The following is a 19402-nucleotide window of genomic DNA, read 5'->3' as shown; positions in this document are numbered from 1 at the left end:
AGTGGAGTTGAATGCTGCATGGCCATGAATGATTTTCTGGGGAGACGAGGCTCATTTTCACTTGAACAGAGCTGTGAATACCCTAAATTTCCAGGTATCGGCTATGCAAAACCTGATTGAAATCCAACAAAGTTACTGTCTGGTACAGGTTTACAGCTTTGGATCCTGTGACTTGCTCAGTTACTGCAGAGATGTATCGCAATATGACCAAAAATTTTGTTGTGCCACAGCCACCTGTGCATGGATTCAATCATTTTCATGCAGGATGGGAGGAGCCCTCTACCCATCGGCTGATCCATACAGGAGATTCTTTGAGAACATTTCACAGAAGCTAGAGTGATCAGCCATGTGTTTCCTACTGCATGACTGCTTCATTCACCTGATACAACCCCTTGTGATTTCTGATTGGGAATTTCTCAAATCCATGGTTTATTAGAATCATCCTGATAACTTGCCAGTGTCAAAAGACAGCATAACACAGCATGTGCTCAACATCAGTCCCAGCAGGCTGCATTCTGCTGTTGAACACACACTGTGCAAAGGATGCAATTTGTGGCATACTAGGAAGGGCAGGACATTGAACAGTACAGCCAGTGAATGCATAATGGAAGTGAATAAAAATGAATAAAAATCTTTTTTTTTCTTTTTCTTCTCAGATATTGCTTCTACATGAGGCAATGTATTCCTGGAAAGTTTAACTACATTTGAATCATTACTAGGTGGCACTTCACAAGGCCTTAAACAAGGGTACTTTAATTTTGATCACCCTGTATATTAATGATCACAAATATTTTTATTATTATTATTATCGAGTGATTTCTCTCCTTATTCCATTTTATCTGGCTTCCCACCTTACTTATCCTTCCTTAAAAATTGTGAAGATGGTAACTTCAGTATGGAAATTGGGAATGCTTTTGAAGATTAAAATGTTAGGGAATCAATATGAAATTTTTTGCTCACCAAAAACTACTTGCAAAATCTTAATTATGTTAGAATCTCAATACCTGGTGCATTTAGCTAATGAAAAACATTCTTTAATAACTTAATCATGGATATATTACATTAGAAATAAATGCATAATACAGTACACTAGAAATTAATATGTAATGCATTCCCTTCAAATTTTTTTTAAAAATAATATTAAATAAAAACCTGTTTTCTATATATATAAGTTTCACTCACCAAAGGAGGAACTATGACAAAGAAATTTCTTAAATGGATATTTTTAGGATCTCTGAAGGCAGAAGCAAATACATCAACTAGGAGCTATTAGTAATGGAAAACAGAAGAGTAATAAATATCAATACATTTTATGGATAAAATAAATAGAGTACAATAAAGTAATAAATTTGTGTCTTATAAGGCAGTTATAGTCAGCTTTTGCTAGAGCGAATAATCATATGGCAAACGCTCCTGTTATTAAAAACTACTGGAAAGTCTTGTCCAAAGCTGCCATAGCAACTATACTATTCACTATAGCAAACCTGTTATTTACAGATTCTCTACATGTTTATTATACTAAAAGGTGGTGGTATATTTCTTCAGCATTTTAATAAATTAGAGATTTTTAATAAAATGTATTTTTTTGTGTAACCTGCAGAACATTCATCCCATGAATGGGATAGGAATTTTTTTTTTTTTTTTGCATCTATTCTATTTTTATTGATTTTATAAAAACCAACAGCTTACAAAGAAGTCAACAGATGCCATAGCGTGGGGAACAAACAGCCATGGCACCTACCTCAGTAGGACCTCCTTTTGATGCAATGACTTCAGCAATCCTACAGGGCATAATTTCCATAAGCATACAATAGCGATCAATGGAAATTTTTGACCATTCTTCCTATAGGCATATAATGAGGTTCTGGACTGTTGTGAGGCAGAAGTCCCTTGACCTCACCCAACACTCCAGTTCATCCCACAGATGTTCACTAGGGTTGAGATCAGGGCTCTATGTAGGCCAGTCAAATGTGGTCCCATTCATGTCCACAAGCCACAGAGCTACAGCAGCAGCCTTATGACATGCTGCATTGTCTTGCTGAAATAGACAATGGTCAGTTCAGTATAAACCATACAAAGTAGGAAGCACTGCATTATCCAGAATGTTCAGATACCTTTCACAGTTCAATGTTTATGGCACCACAGAGGTCCGAGGCCAAACCATGAAAAACATGACCATATCATTACACCACCATCTCCAAATTTAAAGTTGGAGTTATGCACTCTGGTAAGATGGGCATCTGCCACACTCACACCAGTCCATCTGCTTGCAGAGGGTGTAGCGTGATTCATAGCTCCATAACACAGCTTTCCAAGCTTCCATGTCCAGCTGTACAGCTCTTTGTACCACAGAAGATGATGCTGTGGCAGAATCTTCTGTGGTTCATAGTTCAGAATCAAGGCTCACAACACAGTTGTGAGCCTTGATTCTGAATGTTTTTGTGTAGATTCATGTTCAAGTCAATGCCCAGAACTCCACATTCAGTCTATCGGCCAATGAATGGTGGTATCATTCATAGCACTGTATGGTCATGTTTGGTGAGTGTGTGTGTGTGGGGGGGGGGGGGGTTCTCCACTGTGATTAGCACTTGTAGCTGACTACCTGCACCCCCCCCCCATCTCAGTATGGTATCACTGATTGTTGATCTGGAATGGTCCAATTTGTCAATAATTTGCCAAGCAGATAGCCTGCAACATGGCAGCCTATTACAATGTCTCTTTCAAACTCCATCAGTTCCCTTTTTGCAGCCATTTCACCTGGACGCAGTTGTATTGACTTGGGAGCATCTTATTCCTCCAATTTATCCAGACACGTGACATCTCACGATGCACCTTGCCAATAGGGGTGTCTGGTGATTTCTTTCCAAGCAGTGTATATATTTGATTTATTTTTTTACACAGTCCAGAAACTTTGCTGTAAAGATTAAACATGAAATGTTTTAAAGCAACTTCAGGCTTCCAAATAAGCATCCTGCTTATTTGGAGGTCTGATGATAAGATCACACACTTATTTTTCTTCTTTCAGCTTAACGGACTATTAAAGTGCTGCCATAACTAGGTTTCTCTATCAGTCTCTGTCATAAGGTACACCTGGTGTAAAGTTTCATCCAGTGGTCATATGTCTCTCATTACTATATCTATCCATGTGTTTAGAGTCTTCCTGTGGGTCTTTTCTTGTTAATTCTATTTGTAGGTACTCATTTGATTGCTCTCCAAACATTACCAAACCACTCAACCCTCTTCCTTCTTATAAATGATATGATGCCAGGTCTCTGAAACAGGTTTCGTAGTTCCTCATTATGTCTTTGTCCATACACCAGCATTTTGATTGTAAGACAGTTCAAAAACTTTACTCAGTACTTTTCTTCCAAATGTGATAAGTTTTCTATTATTTCCCTTTGTTGTTGAACATGTTTCACAACCATAGGTTAATGCTGGTCGTAGATAGTATAAATAGAGTTTTTCTTCATAATATTCTAAACTTCAGGAGTTGTAAATTGCATCCACAAATATCCACAAATGGCCTTTCCAATTCTCTCCTCTATCTCCTGATGCATGTCATTGCAGCTGTTAATGTTGACTCCCAGATAGTTAAAATTATCCACCTGCTCGAAGATATAATTATCAACCAAACTGGATTGGTCTTGATGGATCCTTGAGATGGACAGATGTTTAGTCTTTTCTTGATTTGTGACAAGTCACACATACTTACTCGCCTTTTGATTAAATTAGATGTAGTGTGTGTGTGACATTCTCACGAGGGTCTCCAAGGATAACAATGTCACTGCTACAAGCAATGAGGATGCTGTGTTTTCATTCATTTCCATCCTCCTTTGTTCCTTTAGATGTCAAACTTTTTCCAATGCTAGACTGAATAGGGTTAGAAAGAAAGCACCTCCTTGATGGAATCTAGCAAAACTTGAAGAATGCTCTTGCACCTTGCAGGTGTGGTGATTTCAAATTCTTATTATATTTATATACTATTGTGGTATTCTAAAAAGTCTCACTGCATCCTATTTCAATGTTTACTGTCATATGCTTGTTTATATTCCACAAATAGTGTATATGTACTTATTTATCAAATTCATGTTTTTCTAGTAATTGTTGGTGAGTGAAAATTTGATCAGTCATATTTTCAGTCATCAACTTTTCCTTGCAGAAGCCACACTGATACTCTCCTACAATGTTTCAAGGATATGCATTAATTCTTTTCCAGATCAGTGTAAACAGCATTTTGTAGCAAGTATCTAAAAAAGAGAGAGAGAGATAAAGAGAGAGACATCAGTATAGTTACTGGTTATCATAGGGTCTCCTTTTTTAAAAAATAGGGCACAGTATGGCTGTATTCCAATCAACTGGAATTTCTTCTTTTTGTCATATCATTCAATGAGTTCATAAATCTCAGTTTTTAAGGTTTCCTCCAATTTCACTGGACAACACACAATTTGTCTCTGAAATGAAAATAGTGATTCTTTACTAATTTTGATGTGCTGAACATGAAAATGACAATAAAATCTGTTGACTGGCTCTTGTTTAGGAGAGACTCAGTCCACATTGCATACATAAGTAGCATTGCAATGCTGCATTTCAATCACCTGATTGCAACATATTGCACTAAATGAAGTGTGGCTATTAAATAAAGAGACTGGTTGCAAAAATATGGTTTATTATTACAATTGTACACCCCTTCAACATACTCTCCTCCTCTATCTATCCTGTTGCATACAAATTTTTCATTGCTGGAAGCAGTGCTGCAAGTTATAAGGTGTTATTTGCTTCAGTAGCGCTGCCATTTTCTCCTTTACCTCATCTATTGACTGAAAATGGGTGACTTGCAGGAGCATCGCATGTGATGAGAAGTGGATGTTCCAGTATGATCCAGAAACAAAGAGACAATTGATGCACTGGAAAACTCCCACATCACCAAGAATGAAAAAAGCAAGAATGAGCAAGTCAAAACTGAAGGCAATGTTGATCGTTTTTCTTTTTATATCAATGCCGTGGTAATGGTTGAATGGGTACCAGAGGGTCAGACAGTTAACCAACATTATTACCTTGAGGTTCTGGCCAAGCTGAGAGAACAAGTGAGGAAGAGATCCGATCAGTGGAAGAACAACACTTGGATTCTCCATCAGGACAACGCTCTGGTCAACAGTGCACTGTCTATAAAGCAGTATCTGGCTGATAAGAAGATTCAGTGTTGGACCATTCACCTTACTTGCTGGACTTAGCTCCATGCGACTTTTACCTTTTTCCAAAGTTGAAATCCACATTGAAGAGCACCTTTTCAGTCAGTGGATGAGGTAAAGGAGAAAACGGCAGTGTTACAAGCAGATAACACCTGATCACTTGCAGCACTGCTTCCAACAATGGAAAATTCGTATGCAACGGTGTATAGATAGAGGAGGGGAGTATGTTGAAAGGGATAACAACTAAGTTGTACAATTGTAATAATAAACCACATTTTTGCAACCAGTCTCGTTATTTAAAAACCACACCTCATACTGCATCAGCCAATCATACACAACATCCCCAGGAATTATTGCATCATTGACTGATACAATGCAGTTGAGTCATGATATTGCGATCATAAGATGATCCAATCATTAGACTACCATTTACTTCTGTGTTATAAGTACTGTACAAGTGATCCCTGCAATGTAAATACAGCAATAGTGATGCCTCATACTTGTGTTAATAGTGCATATAACTTTTGTTACATTTCCAAGCCAGAATAAGGTCATCACTCTGTTAGTGAAAAAGGGGTATCAGCTTTATTTCATATGTAAGATAAGGGACCAGGACCAGGCCTGGGACCTACACATATGCTGTGGTATGTGTGGTAGAAATCTTCCGAAGTGGCTGAAAGGTGGTCAAGTGTTGATGTAATTTGTACAATAAATAAATAAATAAATATATAAATAATGGTATTCCCAATTAATCAAGTTTACTAGTTCACTACTGAAAAGAAAACTAATAAAATTATTGTTTTTAAAAACTACCTCATCACTAGGTTTTCAGATGGATCTTTTAATCTGGTCCTGGTCCTCTCAAAATATAAACTCCACTTTGAGAGGACCAGGATCATACAGTCATACTCACATTATCCAGATCAAATGCTTGGCATTAATATTAACATTGCAGCTTGAAGAGCTAACATTATTCTAATAACAACCTTTTCTCTCTCTCTGCCAGGTTGGCAGGAAAAAGAGATCCAGAGGAAGACCAAGATATAGGTGGATTGATATGGTAAAAAGTGCCTTAGAAGATAGAAATATGAGATCTGACAATGTTGAAGTCTTGACAGGTAATAGATTGATTTGGAGGAAAATTGTAGATAGGAAGTTAGCAAAGATGTAAATTTTTCATGTAGTACTATCATATCCTAAACATGCTTTGAGGATACATGTCAGGAATTTGATAATGACAACCTTCTGTCACAAGAATAAGAACACATTCAGTCAGACTTCTTTCTTAATTTTAGTTGAAAAATAATTCAGAAAATTCTACAAAAATGCAAACCTAGATAACCAGTAGCAGAAGGCATTCTACCAATTTCCATTCCCTACAAAAAAGCATTTCTGAAAACAATACAAGTACCCTAAAATGGTTCAACTTCTGCATATCCTCTTTACCTGTGAGAAAAAAGTCCTCTATTCTGCCTACACTTACAACGGTGGTCTGAAAAGTTCTCAGCCTAACAATGAAAAAACAAATTTATAATTTCAAAATTACTTTTATTTTACAACATAATCTCCCTTAAGACTAATACATTTATTCCAGCGATGTTCTAGCACCATTATCCCGTCCCTGTAGTAGTTCTCAGTAAGATCTGCAAAATAACTCTCTACAGCTGCAATCACCTCTTGATTCAAAGAAAAACGCTGACCAGTGAGGAAGAGTTTAGTTTTGGAAAGAGATAGAAGTCAGAGAGAAAGCCAAATCTGGGAAATACGGAGGATGTTCCAACAATTCATAGTGCAGATCCCTTAATTTTCCCATTGCCAAAACACCTCTGTGTGCAGGTGCACTGTCCTGATGAAAGATGATTTTTTTTTTCTGCAAACTGGTTCTTTTCTCACGAATTTTTTTCATAAAAGATCGGTATAATATTCCCCGATTACTGTTTTACCCTTTTCAAGATAATTAATAAACAAAATGCCTTTAGCATCCCAAGACACTGATGCCATTTTTTGATCTTCTGTGAGCAAGCACAGCACCCATCTTGCACAAAGTTTTTTTTCATTTGCAATTCTTCATGCAAAATATATCCTACACGTTTACTGAGACTATAGGCATTTCTTTTGAAATGCCTATAGTCTCAGCAATTTCATGCACTTTGACTCATTGGTCATCCAATACCATATCGTGCACTTGATCGATAATTTCTGTGTTGTTACACTTTTTGAAGTTCTTCACGTGGATCATCTTCAAGGATGGTATGGCTAAAAACTTGGCAGCCCATTTCTTAACTGTCGAAAATGAAGGAGAAGAGTGCCCATAAACTTTTATGAACTTCGAATAAATTTCTTTTGGCGTTAAACCTTCTTTTACAAAGAATTTTAAAACTGCACGATACTCAATTTTACCCATTTCAAGGGATACAGACAACACTTTTGCTTTAGACAGCTGTATAAAACAAACTACTTGATAGAATGACTTGCAATTTCACAGGGATGTTTATGATAGATGTACCTACTTAGAAAAAAAAATCTTACCAATAGTGTTGCCATCTGTAATCGAGGCCAAGAACTTTTCAGACCACCCTCGTAGATATAATTTGCCCACTCTCTCTCTCTCTCTCTCTCTGTTGTTTATAAAAATCCTTGTTTTTGTAGCCTTAATTATTATGGATAAAATGGACATATTGCTGAATGGATATTCATTCATTACTTCACAATGGAAAATCTTGCTTAGGTCATATGATTTTACTCATTCTAGTACTTTCAAATTTGAAAGACTGGTAATGAAGCATTATTTCACTGAATGATCTATGCTGATCAAAGGTATGGAAAGTGGTTATCCAAAAGAGGAATACGTAAAATTTATTAATTATTTTTTAAAAATCTAATATTTACCTTTATGTCATATTACTGCTGTTGACATCATCAATTTCAGTTGTGGCCATGTTTCATAATGCATGCTCTTTTGACTCTCTCTTAATATCTTAGTAATAATGCTCTGAGGATGTTAGTTGTTAACAGATAATGATATATTAATGTAACTATATCATTTATTACCAATATTATAGTCCATGACCCAATCCTATTTTAGTAAGGAAATAATTCTAGAATATTTCCTTACTAAAATAGGAATTTCTATAGAAATGGCCCTGTAAACTTTATAGTTTACAGGGCCATTTCAAAAGACAAGTCACACCAAAAATTGTCTACTTACACTTGACGATGTACTGTATACACTGTTGATGAGATACTGATGTCCTTGTGTCACACAGTTTTGGAAGAACATGCCTAGCTAATCATATCAGAATTGTTCGCTTACGAGGCACTCAAACATAATATTATAATGCATATAATGGTGTTCACATAAACTGCACTCTCCAGTATATACACACTTACAAAAGAATCAAAAGGTTACAAAAGAATCTCACCCCAAAATCTTCATCACTTCTTACTTTGTAAAGGCTTTTATTTTATTTTTATTTATTATCATTATTTATTTTTTACAGCAGAATATGCTAGCTTTTCAAACCATGTAGACTATGCTCTATGTTCTCCCCAGGACCTTTTGAATGGGCAAACCGCCCGGCTGGTTTTACTGACTGCCCGGCTAATTAATGTTGTGAATTGACATGGCTAAATAATGAGCAAGAATGGAAAAATAATTTACGACATTTTTTAATTAATAGTGATGAGAAATTGAACCGGAGAGTCTTGATACTCGTGAGACCAGCTCAATTTCCTGCATTGCAAGCCAATCTCGAGAGCTCTGGATGTTCACTTTAATGCACACCAATCCATATGCGGAAGAAGACAAAAATCAGGATCTCAAATACAACAGTATCGGTTGCAAAGAAGATCTTTTACAAAAGAGACATAATTTTGATGTTGGAAAGAAATAAATTGTGAAAATTGAGCGAATTCGAATCGAAGGCAAAAATCGATGTTAAAAATCTACATTTATTTTTCTTAATAATGGTTTTTGTCCGAAGATCGTGAGTCAAGTATTTAATATTTTATTTTGTAAAAGAAAATAGGCCTGTGCAACAAACATAGTTGTAATCTCGGAGAATTCTTGAAACTCTCGAGGACTATGACGTCAGTCTCAAGTGATATCAATTTCCATTCCTAGTAATTAATACTTATAAATAGTAAAATTGCGACATAACGAGAGTTATGTGTCTCAGGTATTACTGTCAGTGCACAATTCAGTGATTTGTTCTGATTAATTTAATAACAATGATATTTTGTATTTATTAAATTACCCTATCCCGGGGCAGAGCTGACTACTACCGGGTGCGTCCCCAGGTGGCGGATCGGGGAACAGCCTTCAGATATGGAGGCTAGCTGCGATATAAGCAGAGCAATCTGGCGAATAAGCAGCCATGGACCAACAGCGACTGAGCTATCAGGGCGTGGGGGAGCCGAAGTGGCAACTCTGTTTCACTTAAAACCTCACAAAGCCCAATGACAACTCGGTGACATGGCGAGTAGTGCCGCCATTAAATAAGCACCTGCTGGGGTCACTGCCCCTGACATTGGGAAGCAGCATTGTCAGTACTGACACAAGGTTGAAGCCAAATGATGACGGAAAAGCTTGTGATCAGAGATTTGCAGATGGCAATATGATTATATTGTGTACGTCTGTAATACTGCAGAGCAGAAAGCAAATGGAGAAACTACTGCTCTACCTTATCTCCAGAACAACCACCATGGCGAGCAAACCCTTACAATTCGCCCCAAGTTCCCGGCGTCCCTTAAATGGGACAGGGGTGTGAAGAATCTCCGGGCTCAAAATGGTGTCCACTTTTAAAATTGCAACTTGCAATGTCAGAACTCTGTATGAAGCTGGCAAATTAAGAAATGCCACAAGAGAAATGAAGAGGCTGGGCATCCGGATTTTGGGAATTTGCGAGACAAGATGGCCAGGATCTGGAAAGTGTCAACAAGATAATATGACAATGTATTACTCTGGGAATGATGAGAACAAACATCGACATGGTGTAGCTGTAATAGTAGATGAAGAAATCAATAAATCAGTAATAAATTGGATTCCATTTTCTGAAAAGATAATGCTGTTACAACTTAAGGGAAACCCCATTAACATAAATATCATCCAAGCTCTTGTACCCACAGCTGACAAAAGTGAAGAAGATGTTGAAGAGTTTTATGAACACCTAAAAGAGACTAAAAACCTAACAAAGAAACATGATATAAACATAGTGATGGGTGACTTCAATGCAAAAGTGGGAAGAGGGGGTGAGGGAGAAATGTTGGCGAACATGGCTTAGGCACCAGAAACGACAGAGGAGATCGCCTAGTCCAGTTCTGTCAGGAAGAAGATCTAACAATAGCAAATACCTGGTTTAAACTTCCACCCAGAAGACTGTACACTTGGAAATCGCCTCAAGATAACCAATATAACATTGTTAGAAATCAAATTGATTATATACTGATAAATAAAAGATTCCACAGTAGTATAAAGAGTGCAAAGACTTATCCTGGAGCAGATATCTCATCAGACCACAATCCCATAGTTGCAGAAGTACGTCTTAGATTAAAATCAACTAAAAAATCACAAAAGAAGAAAAAGAAAATTGACGTACAAAAACTGAAAGACCCGAACATAAATAAAAGTGCCAAGACACAGCTTAACCTGCGATTACAACAGATTAACATAGAAGAAAATAAAAGTATGGAATCTCTTTGGAATAGCTTAAAGAATGCCATCGTAACAACAAGTATTGAAGAAGTAGGTTATGTGAATAATATAAAACAACAGGAATGGATGACAGATGAGATTCTTTCTCTTATTGATACAAGAAGAATGTACAAAAACAAAGACCTTGCCAGGTATACAGAAACACATAACATCATCAAGAAAAAAATAAAAGAAGCCAAGGAAAATTAGATGAAAAATTTATGTACTGAAATTGAACTGCTTCAGAAGAAACATGATAATTTCAATCTGTATAAGAAAATCAACGAAATTTCTGGAAAACTGAGGAAAAAGCAAATAGTGTCTCTAAGAGATGAAAATGGAAAAATAGTTCTAGAAAAAGAGAATAAAGCACAGATTTGGATAAAATATGTAACAGAACTTTTCAATGATACTAGACAGAAGCCTATAAATATAAAAGATAACATTCAAGGACCAGCAATCATGAAATGCGAAATAGAGAATGCTATACGAACAAGTTAAACAGGAAAAGCCAGTGGACCAGATGGTGTGCAAACAGAATTTTTAAAATTAATAGAACCAGATAACATCAAACTTCTTGAAAAACTATTTAATAAAATATATGAAAGTGATGAATTTCCATCAGATTGGCTCAAATCTACATTTATCACTGTCCCAAAGAAACCCAAAGCGAATTCCTGTGGTGACTTCTGACCTATTAGTCTAATGAGCCAAACATTAAAAATATTTTTGAAAGTAATTCAGAATTGTATTTATAGAAAAAGTGAAGAAACTCTAAGTGAAACACAATTCGGCTTTCGGAATGGTTTTGGTACTAGAGAGGCTCTTTTCTGTACCCAAATATTGATACAAAAATGCATAGAAAAACAGAAATCTGTCTTTATGTGTTTCATAGATTTTGAAAAAGCATTCAACAAAGTCAGATTGTAATTGTTGGTTGTAATGTGGTTGTAATCTTTAGAAATATGTGGTTGTAATCTTTAGAAAAATGTGGTTGTAATCTTTAGAAATAGTGTTTGTCCTCAGGTTTTGGACACCAATACATTATACAACAGAATTGCTTGTATAATGTATTGGTAACAGAATTCCTCACAGATGATTCAATGCATCCTTGAACTTTTACAGGCATGTTCCTAAGAACCATTAACCTTTAAGCAGATTTCCAATTCCTTATGCTGCTGGGATCTCTGAGCCAATTTCAAAGATCCTCAAGGAAACATAATTTAGAGGCCTTTGTTTCTTATCAACAAACTCTCTTCTTTGTCAGCTTCCAGTAAGGATAAATGTTCTCCTCTATCACTCCTAGGTGTTTGCTGAGTTCCTTGTAATTGCAATCTCTTTCACTTTGGATAAACAGGCATTCTGTTGTCTTCAGGAACACTTATCATATATCATTTAGAATAAACAGTAGAAATCATTTAGAAAAAACAATAAAGAGTTGACAGTGACCACAGAATCTTGATCTAAGAACTCATCTGCTACACCATTTCAAATAAAAAAATTTTTCATAAAGAGTCCTGAAGCACTACTACATTATTCCAGCTTGAACCGTATGGTTGTCTTCCTGACTTCAGTAAGAATATATAGAAGATAAATATCAAAAAGTTCACAAAATGTTCTGGAGGAAAGTAAAAAAGTTTAGAAGTGGAGAAAGAGTATTGTAAAAGGAATCAAAGATGATAAAGGTGACATGAAAACTGAAGATAATAATATCCTAGATGTTGGGAATAATTACTTTGAAAGAAGACTGTTAGATGAAATGATTAGTGGCAGAACAGTAGTGGAAAATTTTCAAAAGGAATGCAAAGAGGAGTACATATCAATACTTGAAGTAGTACAAGCTGTCAAAAACTTGAAATATGGAAAGGCAGCTGGAGTAGATGCTATTTGACCAGAAATCCTTAACCATGGAGGTATAAAAGTTTTCTGTATAATTCAGAAGGCCTAGTCACACAGGGTCAAATATGAAATGATTGGAGTAGAGCTCTCACAGTACCAAGCTATAAAAAGGAAGTAAAGTTGAATGTGAGAAGTAGAGGAGAGGAATTTTTCTATTAAGTGTTCCAGATAAGATTTATGCAAGCATACTTGAAAAGAGGCTGAGAAAAATTGTGGAAGAGAAACTTGGATAAGAACAATCCAGGATAAGAACAACAAACTGATCAGTATATTTATTTTATTGATTTCGAAAAGGCTTTTGATAATGTTCAGCATAATAAACTCATAAACGTCTTAGAACAACTAGGCCTAGACGATAAGGATGTTAGAATCATTAAAAACCTCTACCGGGGCCAGACTACATCTGTCCTAACAGACAACATCAGGATAAGCAATATCAAAATTGAAAGAGGAGTGAGACAAGGATGTGTACTCTCTCCACTTCTGTTTAATGTCTACTCAGAAGTCTTATTTCTCAAGGCCTTAAAAAGGAAGAAAGAAAGGAGTAATCATAAACAGCCAATTAATAAATAACTTATGCTATGCAGATGATACTGCTTTAATTGCAATGGTATTCAAGATCTTCAACTACTCCTAGAATGTATCAACAAAGAAAGCACAGAAATGGGCCTAAAAATTAACACCAAAAAAATAAAACTTATGATAATAAGCAACAACCCTTTGATAACAGCTGACTTAATTCTAAGTGGAAATAAAATCGAACAAGTGAACAAATTCAAATACCTGGGATCCTGGCTAAATGAAAATTTCGACTGTGAAATGGAGATAAGATCAAGAAGGTACGTCAACATGAAACCTATTTTATGTAACAACAACTTAACCATTGAAACTTGAGCATGAATGATGAAGTACTATATATGGTCAAGTTTACTATATGGAGTTGAAACAAAGCAAATACAATAAAAAAAAAAATTAAAAAAAAATGGAAGCTTTAAAAATGTGGATATTTAAAAGGATGCTCAAGATCCCTGGATAGAAAAGGTGAACAATGAAAAAGTACTGAGAAGAATAAATAAATATCGAGAATTAATGAATACCGTGAAAAGAAGAAAAACTGCCTACTTCATCATCATCATCAAATTCCTGCCATATACTCTCAAGGGTGTACAGGATATGATAGTACTACATGAACTTATTAACTGCCTACTTAGGAGATTTAATGAAAAACCATATATATAACTTTCTCCAGGTAATACTAGAAGGTAAAATCAATGGAAAGAGAAAACCTAGAAGAAGAAGAAAAATATCATAGCTAGAAATTATAAAAAACTGGACTAAACTGAATGCAGAGCTCTTAATAAGGGCTACTAAAGATAGAAGTAAATTTGCAAAGGTGGTCGCTGAGCTCTGCTAGGAAATAGCACTTAAAGAAGAACTGCATCTTGCAATCTACCATACTGTATTACACTAATGTGTGTGTGTGTGGCTCATATTGCTTAAAAATTCTCTATTGTGTTGTTGTTTTTCTTTTAGAATTGCCATTTCACTGCAGATGATCTGTTAGATTTATATCAAAATATCTGATTTCATAAAGTTTTATTAATTTCTTGTGATGATGTGTTTCAGTTTGCTTAGCTATTGTGAAGGAAAATGGTACTAGAATGAAACTAAGAAACAGATCAGTAGTTTTTTTTTTGTAAGGAATATTAAAGTTGAAACTTCAAGTACTTTCTTTTATTGGCAGAATGATATCTAGATATTATATTACCTTGAAATATTCTGTACCTTCAGAGAAATTTTTATTTAGATTGCTAATGACTGCATCAAGCTTTGCAGAAACATTTTCACATTCTTCAGACATACATTCTTCTTTACACAAGTCTTCAAAGCTAACGATATCATCAAGGTCAGGAAGAAAGCAGATGGCATTACTACAGCAGTGTAATCCACCTGATCGTATCATTCTCACAAATCCAAGAGCATTACCTATAAAGTTGATGAAAAAATTGTTTAGTTTACTTGAACACTGCTGCAGTGCAAAAATTCATACAGGTGTTTAAATGGCAGTGGCGTATTAGTCCAAAAAATACTATATTAATAAATGAATTCACAGGAGAGAGAGAGAACTAAATCATATTACAAAAACATATATATATATATGTTGTGTATTTCTGTTTATGCACATAGTATAATACCATACATTTCCAATGAGATCAAGCATGAATCCATTTCATTCATAGATTGCTGTTTTCATATTTGAGAGACAGTGAGTAATTTTTAATGGGGGAAGGTAAATGAATGGACTTATTACTGAAGATTATTTAAGTCTAAAAATGAAACAGATATATATAAAAATAAAAAGAGATTATTTACCTGAAACATTCTGTGTATAATATCATTGCAGTACAAGCATATACTATGATAACAATTTAAGGGGGAAGAGAACTAAGGAACTTTTTTTTGGACTGAGCAGTGGTAGGAAATAAAAGCCAAAATGAAACTGCAAATCTGAACCTAACATTCAGTGGTATATCATTTCATCATCAAATGTGACAAAAACATCTTGTGTTGAAGATCTGAAGTAGCATAAATCTTGTTTAGTCTTTAGAGCAGGGTTCCACAAGTTCACCTGACCTCTGATCCACCCACACATTAATGCATTATAGGCATCACAATTTATCATAGGTGGAACTGTAAAAAAGGTAAAAATCTGTGAAGATAAGCATAATTTATTTAATTAGTGTTAAAAGTTCCACCAATAGCATTAAATGCAACACATTTATGGGTAGCCTTGGGTATTGTAAATCTAGATATCCTCAAAAGTAGGGGTTCTCAACCTGTGGTATGTGTACCTCTTGGGGTAATTTTCAAAAGTTGCTAGATCTAGTAACAAAATTGCTAAGTTGGCAACACTGATACTGATTAATTTATGAGAACTGAGTGACAGATTACCCAGCAAAATGTTTATAATTTTATATGATTTGTTAAATTGCTTATGTCACTCTGTGTTTATCGATATATGTAATTTATGAATTTTTTTTTTAATGTTGGGCCCATATATGAGAAGTTGGCTGGTCAACCTATAGTACGTTAGTACCATATATGGGTAGTGGGTTGAGTAAGGAGAAACTTGTTTACATTTGATTTAAAAGCCTGTATATTGTATTCCTTGGGAAACATATCGAGGGAAGACTGTTCCACAATACAGCAGTAGCAGGGATGAAGGAGGAGGAAAAGAAACTTTTCTGTGGATTTCAAGATGTACCATGAAGAGATGTTGGGTGGAAGCTGATAGTGTTCCAACAGACTTAGTACTGAGTGGGGGAATTATTGATGCTGTTTCAGATGAACATTTCCCATGGAAATATTTATAAAATATACAAATTGCAGAGACCTCACATAGCAAATGTGAGGCCTCGCTCTCACATAGCAGAGCGAGGGGAGCGAATTGGTAAGAGATGGGTCATTTATCAGTCTAATTGCTCTCCTCTGTTTTGAGTCAAGCATTTTGAGGGAGCTTTTAGGAGCCCTACTTCAAATGTGAGAGAGCAGTATTTGATAGCTGGGCAGATTTGCGATTTGTATAAGGTTAACAGCTGTTTAGAGGTTAGGTAAAGTCTTGAGCGAAAGAGAAAACCTAGCATTTTGGAAGAGGATGCAATGGTTGTGATGTATTTATGAGAAGAGAAATCTCATGTTGTCTGGGAATTTGAGTGTTACAAAAATAATGCTGGGGGAAAATAGTTATTTTTTGTGAGAAATAAGACAGAACTGGGTTTTACTGGAGTTGAAGTTGATAAGGTTATCTGAGCCCCATTGGAGGATGGCTTGGAGGTCAGAATTAAGGGCAGTGGTGGTTGATGCTCTGTGGGCTGAAGTAAGTTGTGCAGAGTAGGGTTTGTCAAATGAAAGGGAGGAGTGCAATGTGCCGTTGTCTGCAAAACTGTGTATTGTGTTGGAGGTCAACTGAAGTAGGTCATTGATATACAGTAGGAAGAGAGTTGGCGAGGAAACTGAACCTTGTGTGACCACATCATTAGTTGGATGGTGAGAGAATAGGGAGCCGTCTACCATCACACATAGCATGCATCCAGACAGGAAGCTGGTAATCCATCTGCAGAAGTCCTGAGACAGTCCAAATGATGGTAGTTTGCTTAGCAAGCCTTTGTGCCAGACCTGGTCAAAGGCTTTAGAGATATCAAGTGCAACAACTTGGGATTTGCCAAATTTCTCCATGGCATTTGTCCAGCGGTGGGTGATGTTTAAAAGTAGATCTCCTGTTAATCAGCATCAACGGAATCCGTACTGGTGGTCACTTAATAGCTGAGTACCTCCAAGGTAGAACAGGAGCTGAGAGTTGACGGTTTTCTCCATCACTTTGGATAGGACTGAAGTGAGTAAGATTAGGGCGGTAGTTAGATGGCAGTGATTTCTCACCGTTTTCAGGAACGGGTTGAATATAGGCCAGTTTCCAGGCTTTGGGATATATATCAGTGGAGTAAGAGAGTATGTACAGATGGCATAGGATAGGAGTAAGTTCTGGTGCACAGATCTTGAGGACAATTGGAGGAATGCCATCAGGGCTAGGCGACTTTTTTGCGTCTAATTTAGACAACAGGTTTATGATCTCTTTTTGGCAACAGGATACAGGGGGCATTGTATGGTGGGCAGTTGGAATGACTGGAGGGCATTTGCCATTGTCAGTTATGTGTGCATTAGAAGCAAAGTGTGAAGCCAGGAGCTTAGCTTTTTCTGTGGGTGATGATGCAATTGAGCCATATGGGTATGATAGGGGGTGGGAATAGTGTAGGGCAAAAGTTATGAACAATTGCCTTCGTGAGAGACCAAAAGGCATGGCTGCCATTTGGACAGGCTGCAAGCTGCTTTTTGCCCATTCAAATTCTGTTTTAGAAGCATTCATAATTTTCTTGCATCTGTTTCGGGCTTCAGTATAGGATCGAAGGAGGATGGGGGTTCTTGATTTGAGCCAGTTGTGGTATGCCTGATTTTTAATTTGTACAGGAATGGCACATCTTTTGGAGAATCAAGGTTTGGATAGGGGATGGCAGTTCAGAGTAGTGTGGGGAATGTATGTATTCATGCCAGTAAGGATTACTTTAGTGATATATTTGCTGCATGTGTTTGGTCTGGAAGACCAGAAACAATAATCCAACCATGGGAATGAAGCATAGTAGTCTCAGAGACTGTCCCAATTGGCACTGTTATAATGCCAAACTACTCTTGTGTGGGAGTGACTGTGTAAGCATTGTTGCATGGGGAGGAGATAAGTTGTGGTCAGAATTACCCAGCGGACTAACTACATTCACTGCATATTTGGAGGGGTCATTGGTAAGGAAGAGATCTAGGGTATTTGGGGAGTGGTTTGGGTTATCTGGTATTATGGTCAGCTTTTAAACAATTTGTGTAAGTGATAGCAAATGATTCAGCATCAATGCCTGCAGGATCTGTACAACTGGGAAAGGAAAGCCAATTGGTGTTATGCACATTAAAATCAACCCAGGAGGATGATTTCACTGTTAGGAGAGTGTGGCTGGAGAAAATCAACTTTTAAGGAGAGGAAATGAAAGAGCTCAAAGTGGTTGGTGGTATTAGGAGAGCGATAGAGATAGCAGATGAATTTGAATGAGCAGGGGAGGGATATTTTCAGCCAAAGAAGGTCAAAGTTGGATGATTCTAGGTTAGGTGCTCTCTGGCAGGGTATGTCAGAGTGGATATATGCACAGATGCCACTGTTGGGTCAAAAGGAGGTTAAATAGTGTATAGTTAGGAAGGCTGAGATGGATAATGCTGGGGGAAGGTGAGATTTGAGTTTCTGTTAAAAAGAGTAGGTGGGATTTGGTGGACTGCAAAAGGTAGTGGACACTATTAAGGTTGGAGTTGAGGCCACAGATGGTGGTGAAGTGGATATGCAAGGGTCTGTGAGGTATGAACTTGACTACAAGGGTCTTGCACATTTCCTATGCAGTTCCTGCATACTGGTCTCCTTGGTGGCATCACTTGGTTTTTGCACTAGTTTGGTTTCTTTGTAGATTATCATCCAACTGTTGTCTCCATTTTAGTGTTTTTCTTCTAGTTGTCTTCGGAGTTGGCGTCTTTGTTCTCTCTGGGCAAAAGTTAAATCAGGTCAAGCACGTACGCGTGACTGGGGGTAAGTGTCCTTCAGCTTGTTGTTTATCGCCCTTATAAATTTGGATGTGTTTGTCGGTGTGTTGCAGGTCACTTTCATGAGACATGGAAAGTTTGTTCTGCCTTTCTTTTGTTTACGGGTCTGAAACGATGCCATTTGATGATATTTCTAAGATCAAAGTTGCATTCTCCTGCTAGTTTGCCGACATCTTCTTTTAATGATGTACTGTTTTCCATCGAAAAGTTCAAAATAACAGCATTAAGTCTCCTATTTTCAGCCTCGAGCGACTCATGTACCGTTAATGCGATTAGTTCGCAAAGTTCGTTAGCGGGCACGGGTGCACTTGCGATCGGGAGCTGGTTGCCGAGTATCTCGAGCTTAGTTTCCAACTTTCGGATTTTGGAGGAGTAGGTATCAATCATAGTATTAAGGTGTTATTCCAGGTTTTCAACTCATTTGCCTAGGTTTAATAGC

General features: G+C 36.7%; 1 protein-coding gene across 2 annotated transcripts in view; it reads right to left on the bottom strand.

Moving 5' to 3' along the window:
* The window catches only part of SWIP (strumpellin and WASH-interacting protein), a 557147-nt gene that overhangs the window by 71359 nt on the left and 466386 nt on the right, over window positions 1-19402 (bottom strand). For both annotated transcript variants that reach the window (XM_090402140.1, XM_090402141.1), the window contains 2 exons: window positions 14549-14766; window positions 1183-1266 (listed from right to left, as the gene is read on the bottom strand). In XM_090402140.1, coding sequence (XP_090258266.1) covers window positions 1183-1266; window positions 14549-14766 — 302 coding nt within the window. The remainder of the gene's footprint in view (window positions 1-1182; window positions 1267-14548; window positions 14767-19402) is intronic.

Source organism: Typopeltis vanoorti, chromosome 12 (assembly GCF_054136105.1).
Source record: "Typopeltis vanoorti isolate ZY-2024b chromosome 12, IOZ_Tvanoo_1.0, whole genome shotgun sequence".
Classification (NCBI taxonomy): domain Eukaryota; kingdom Metazoa; phylum Arthropoda; class Arachnida; order Uropygi; family Thelyphonidae; genus Typopeltis; species Typopeltis vanoorti.
Note: the sequence above shows the minus strand (reverse complement) of the source record. Positions and strands in the feature narration are given on the sequence as shown.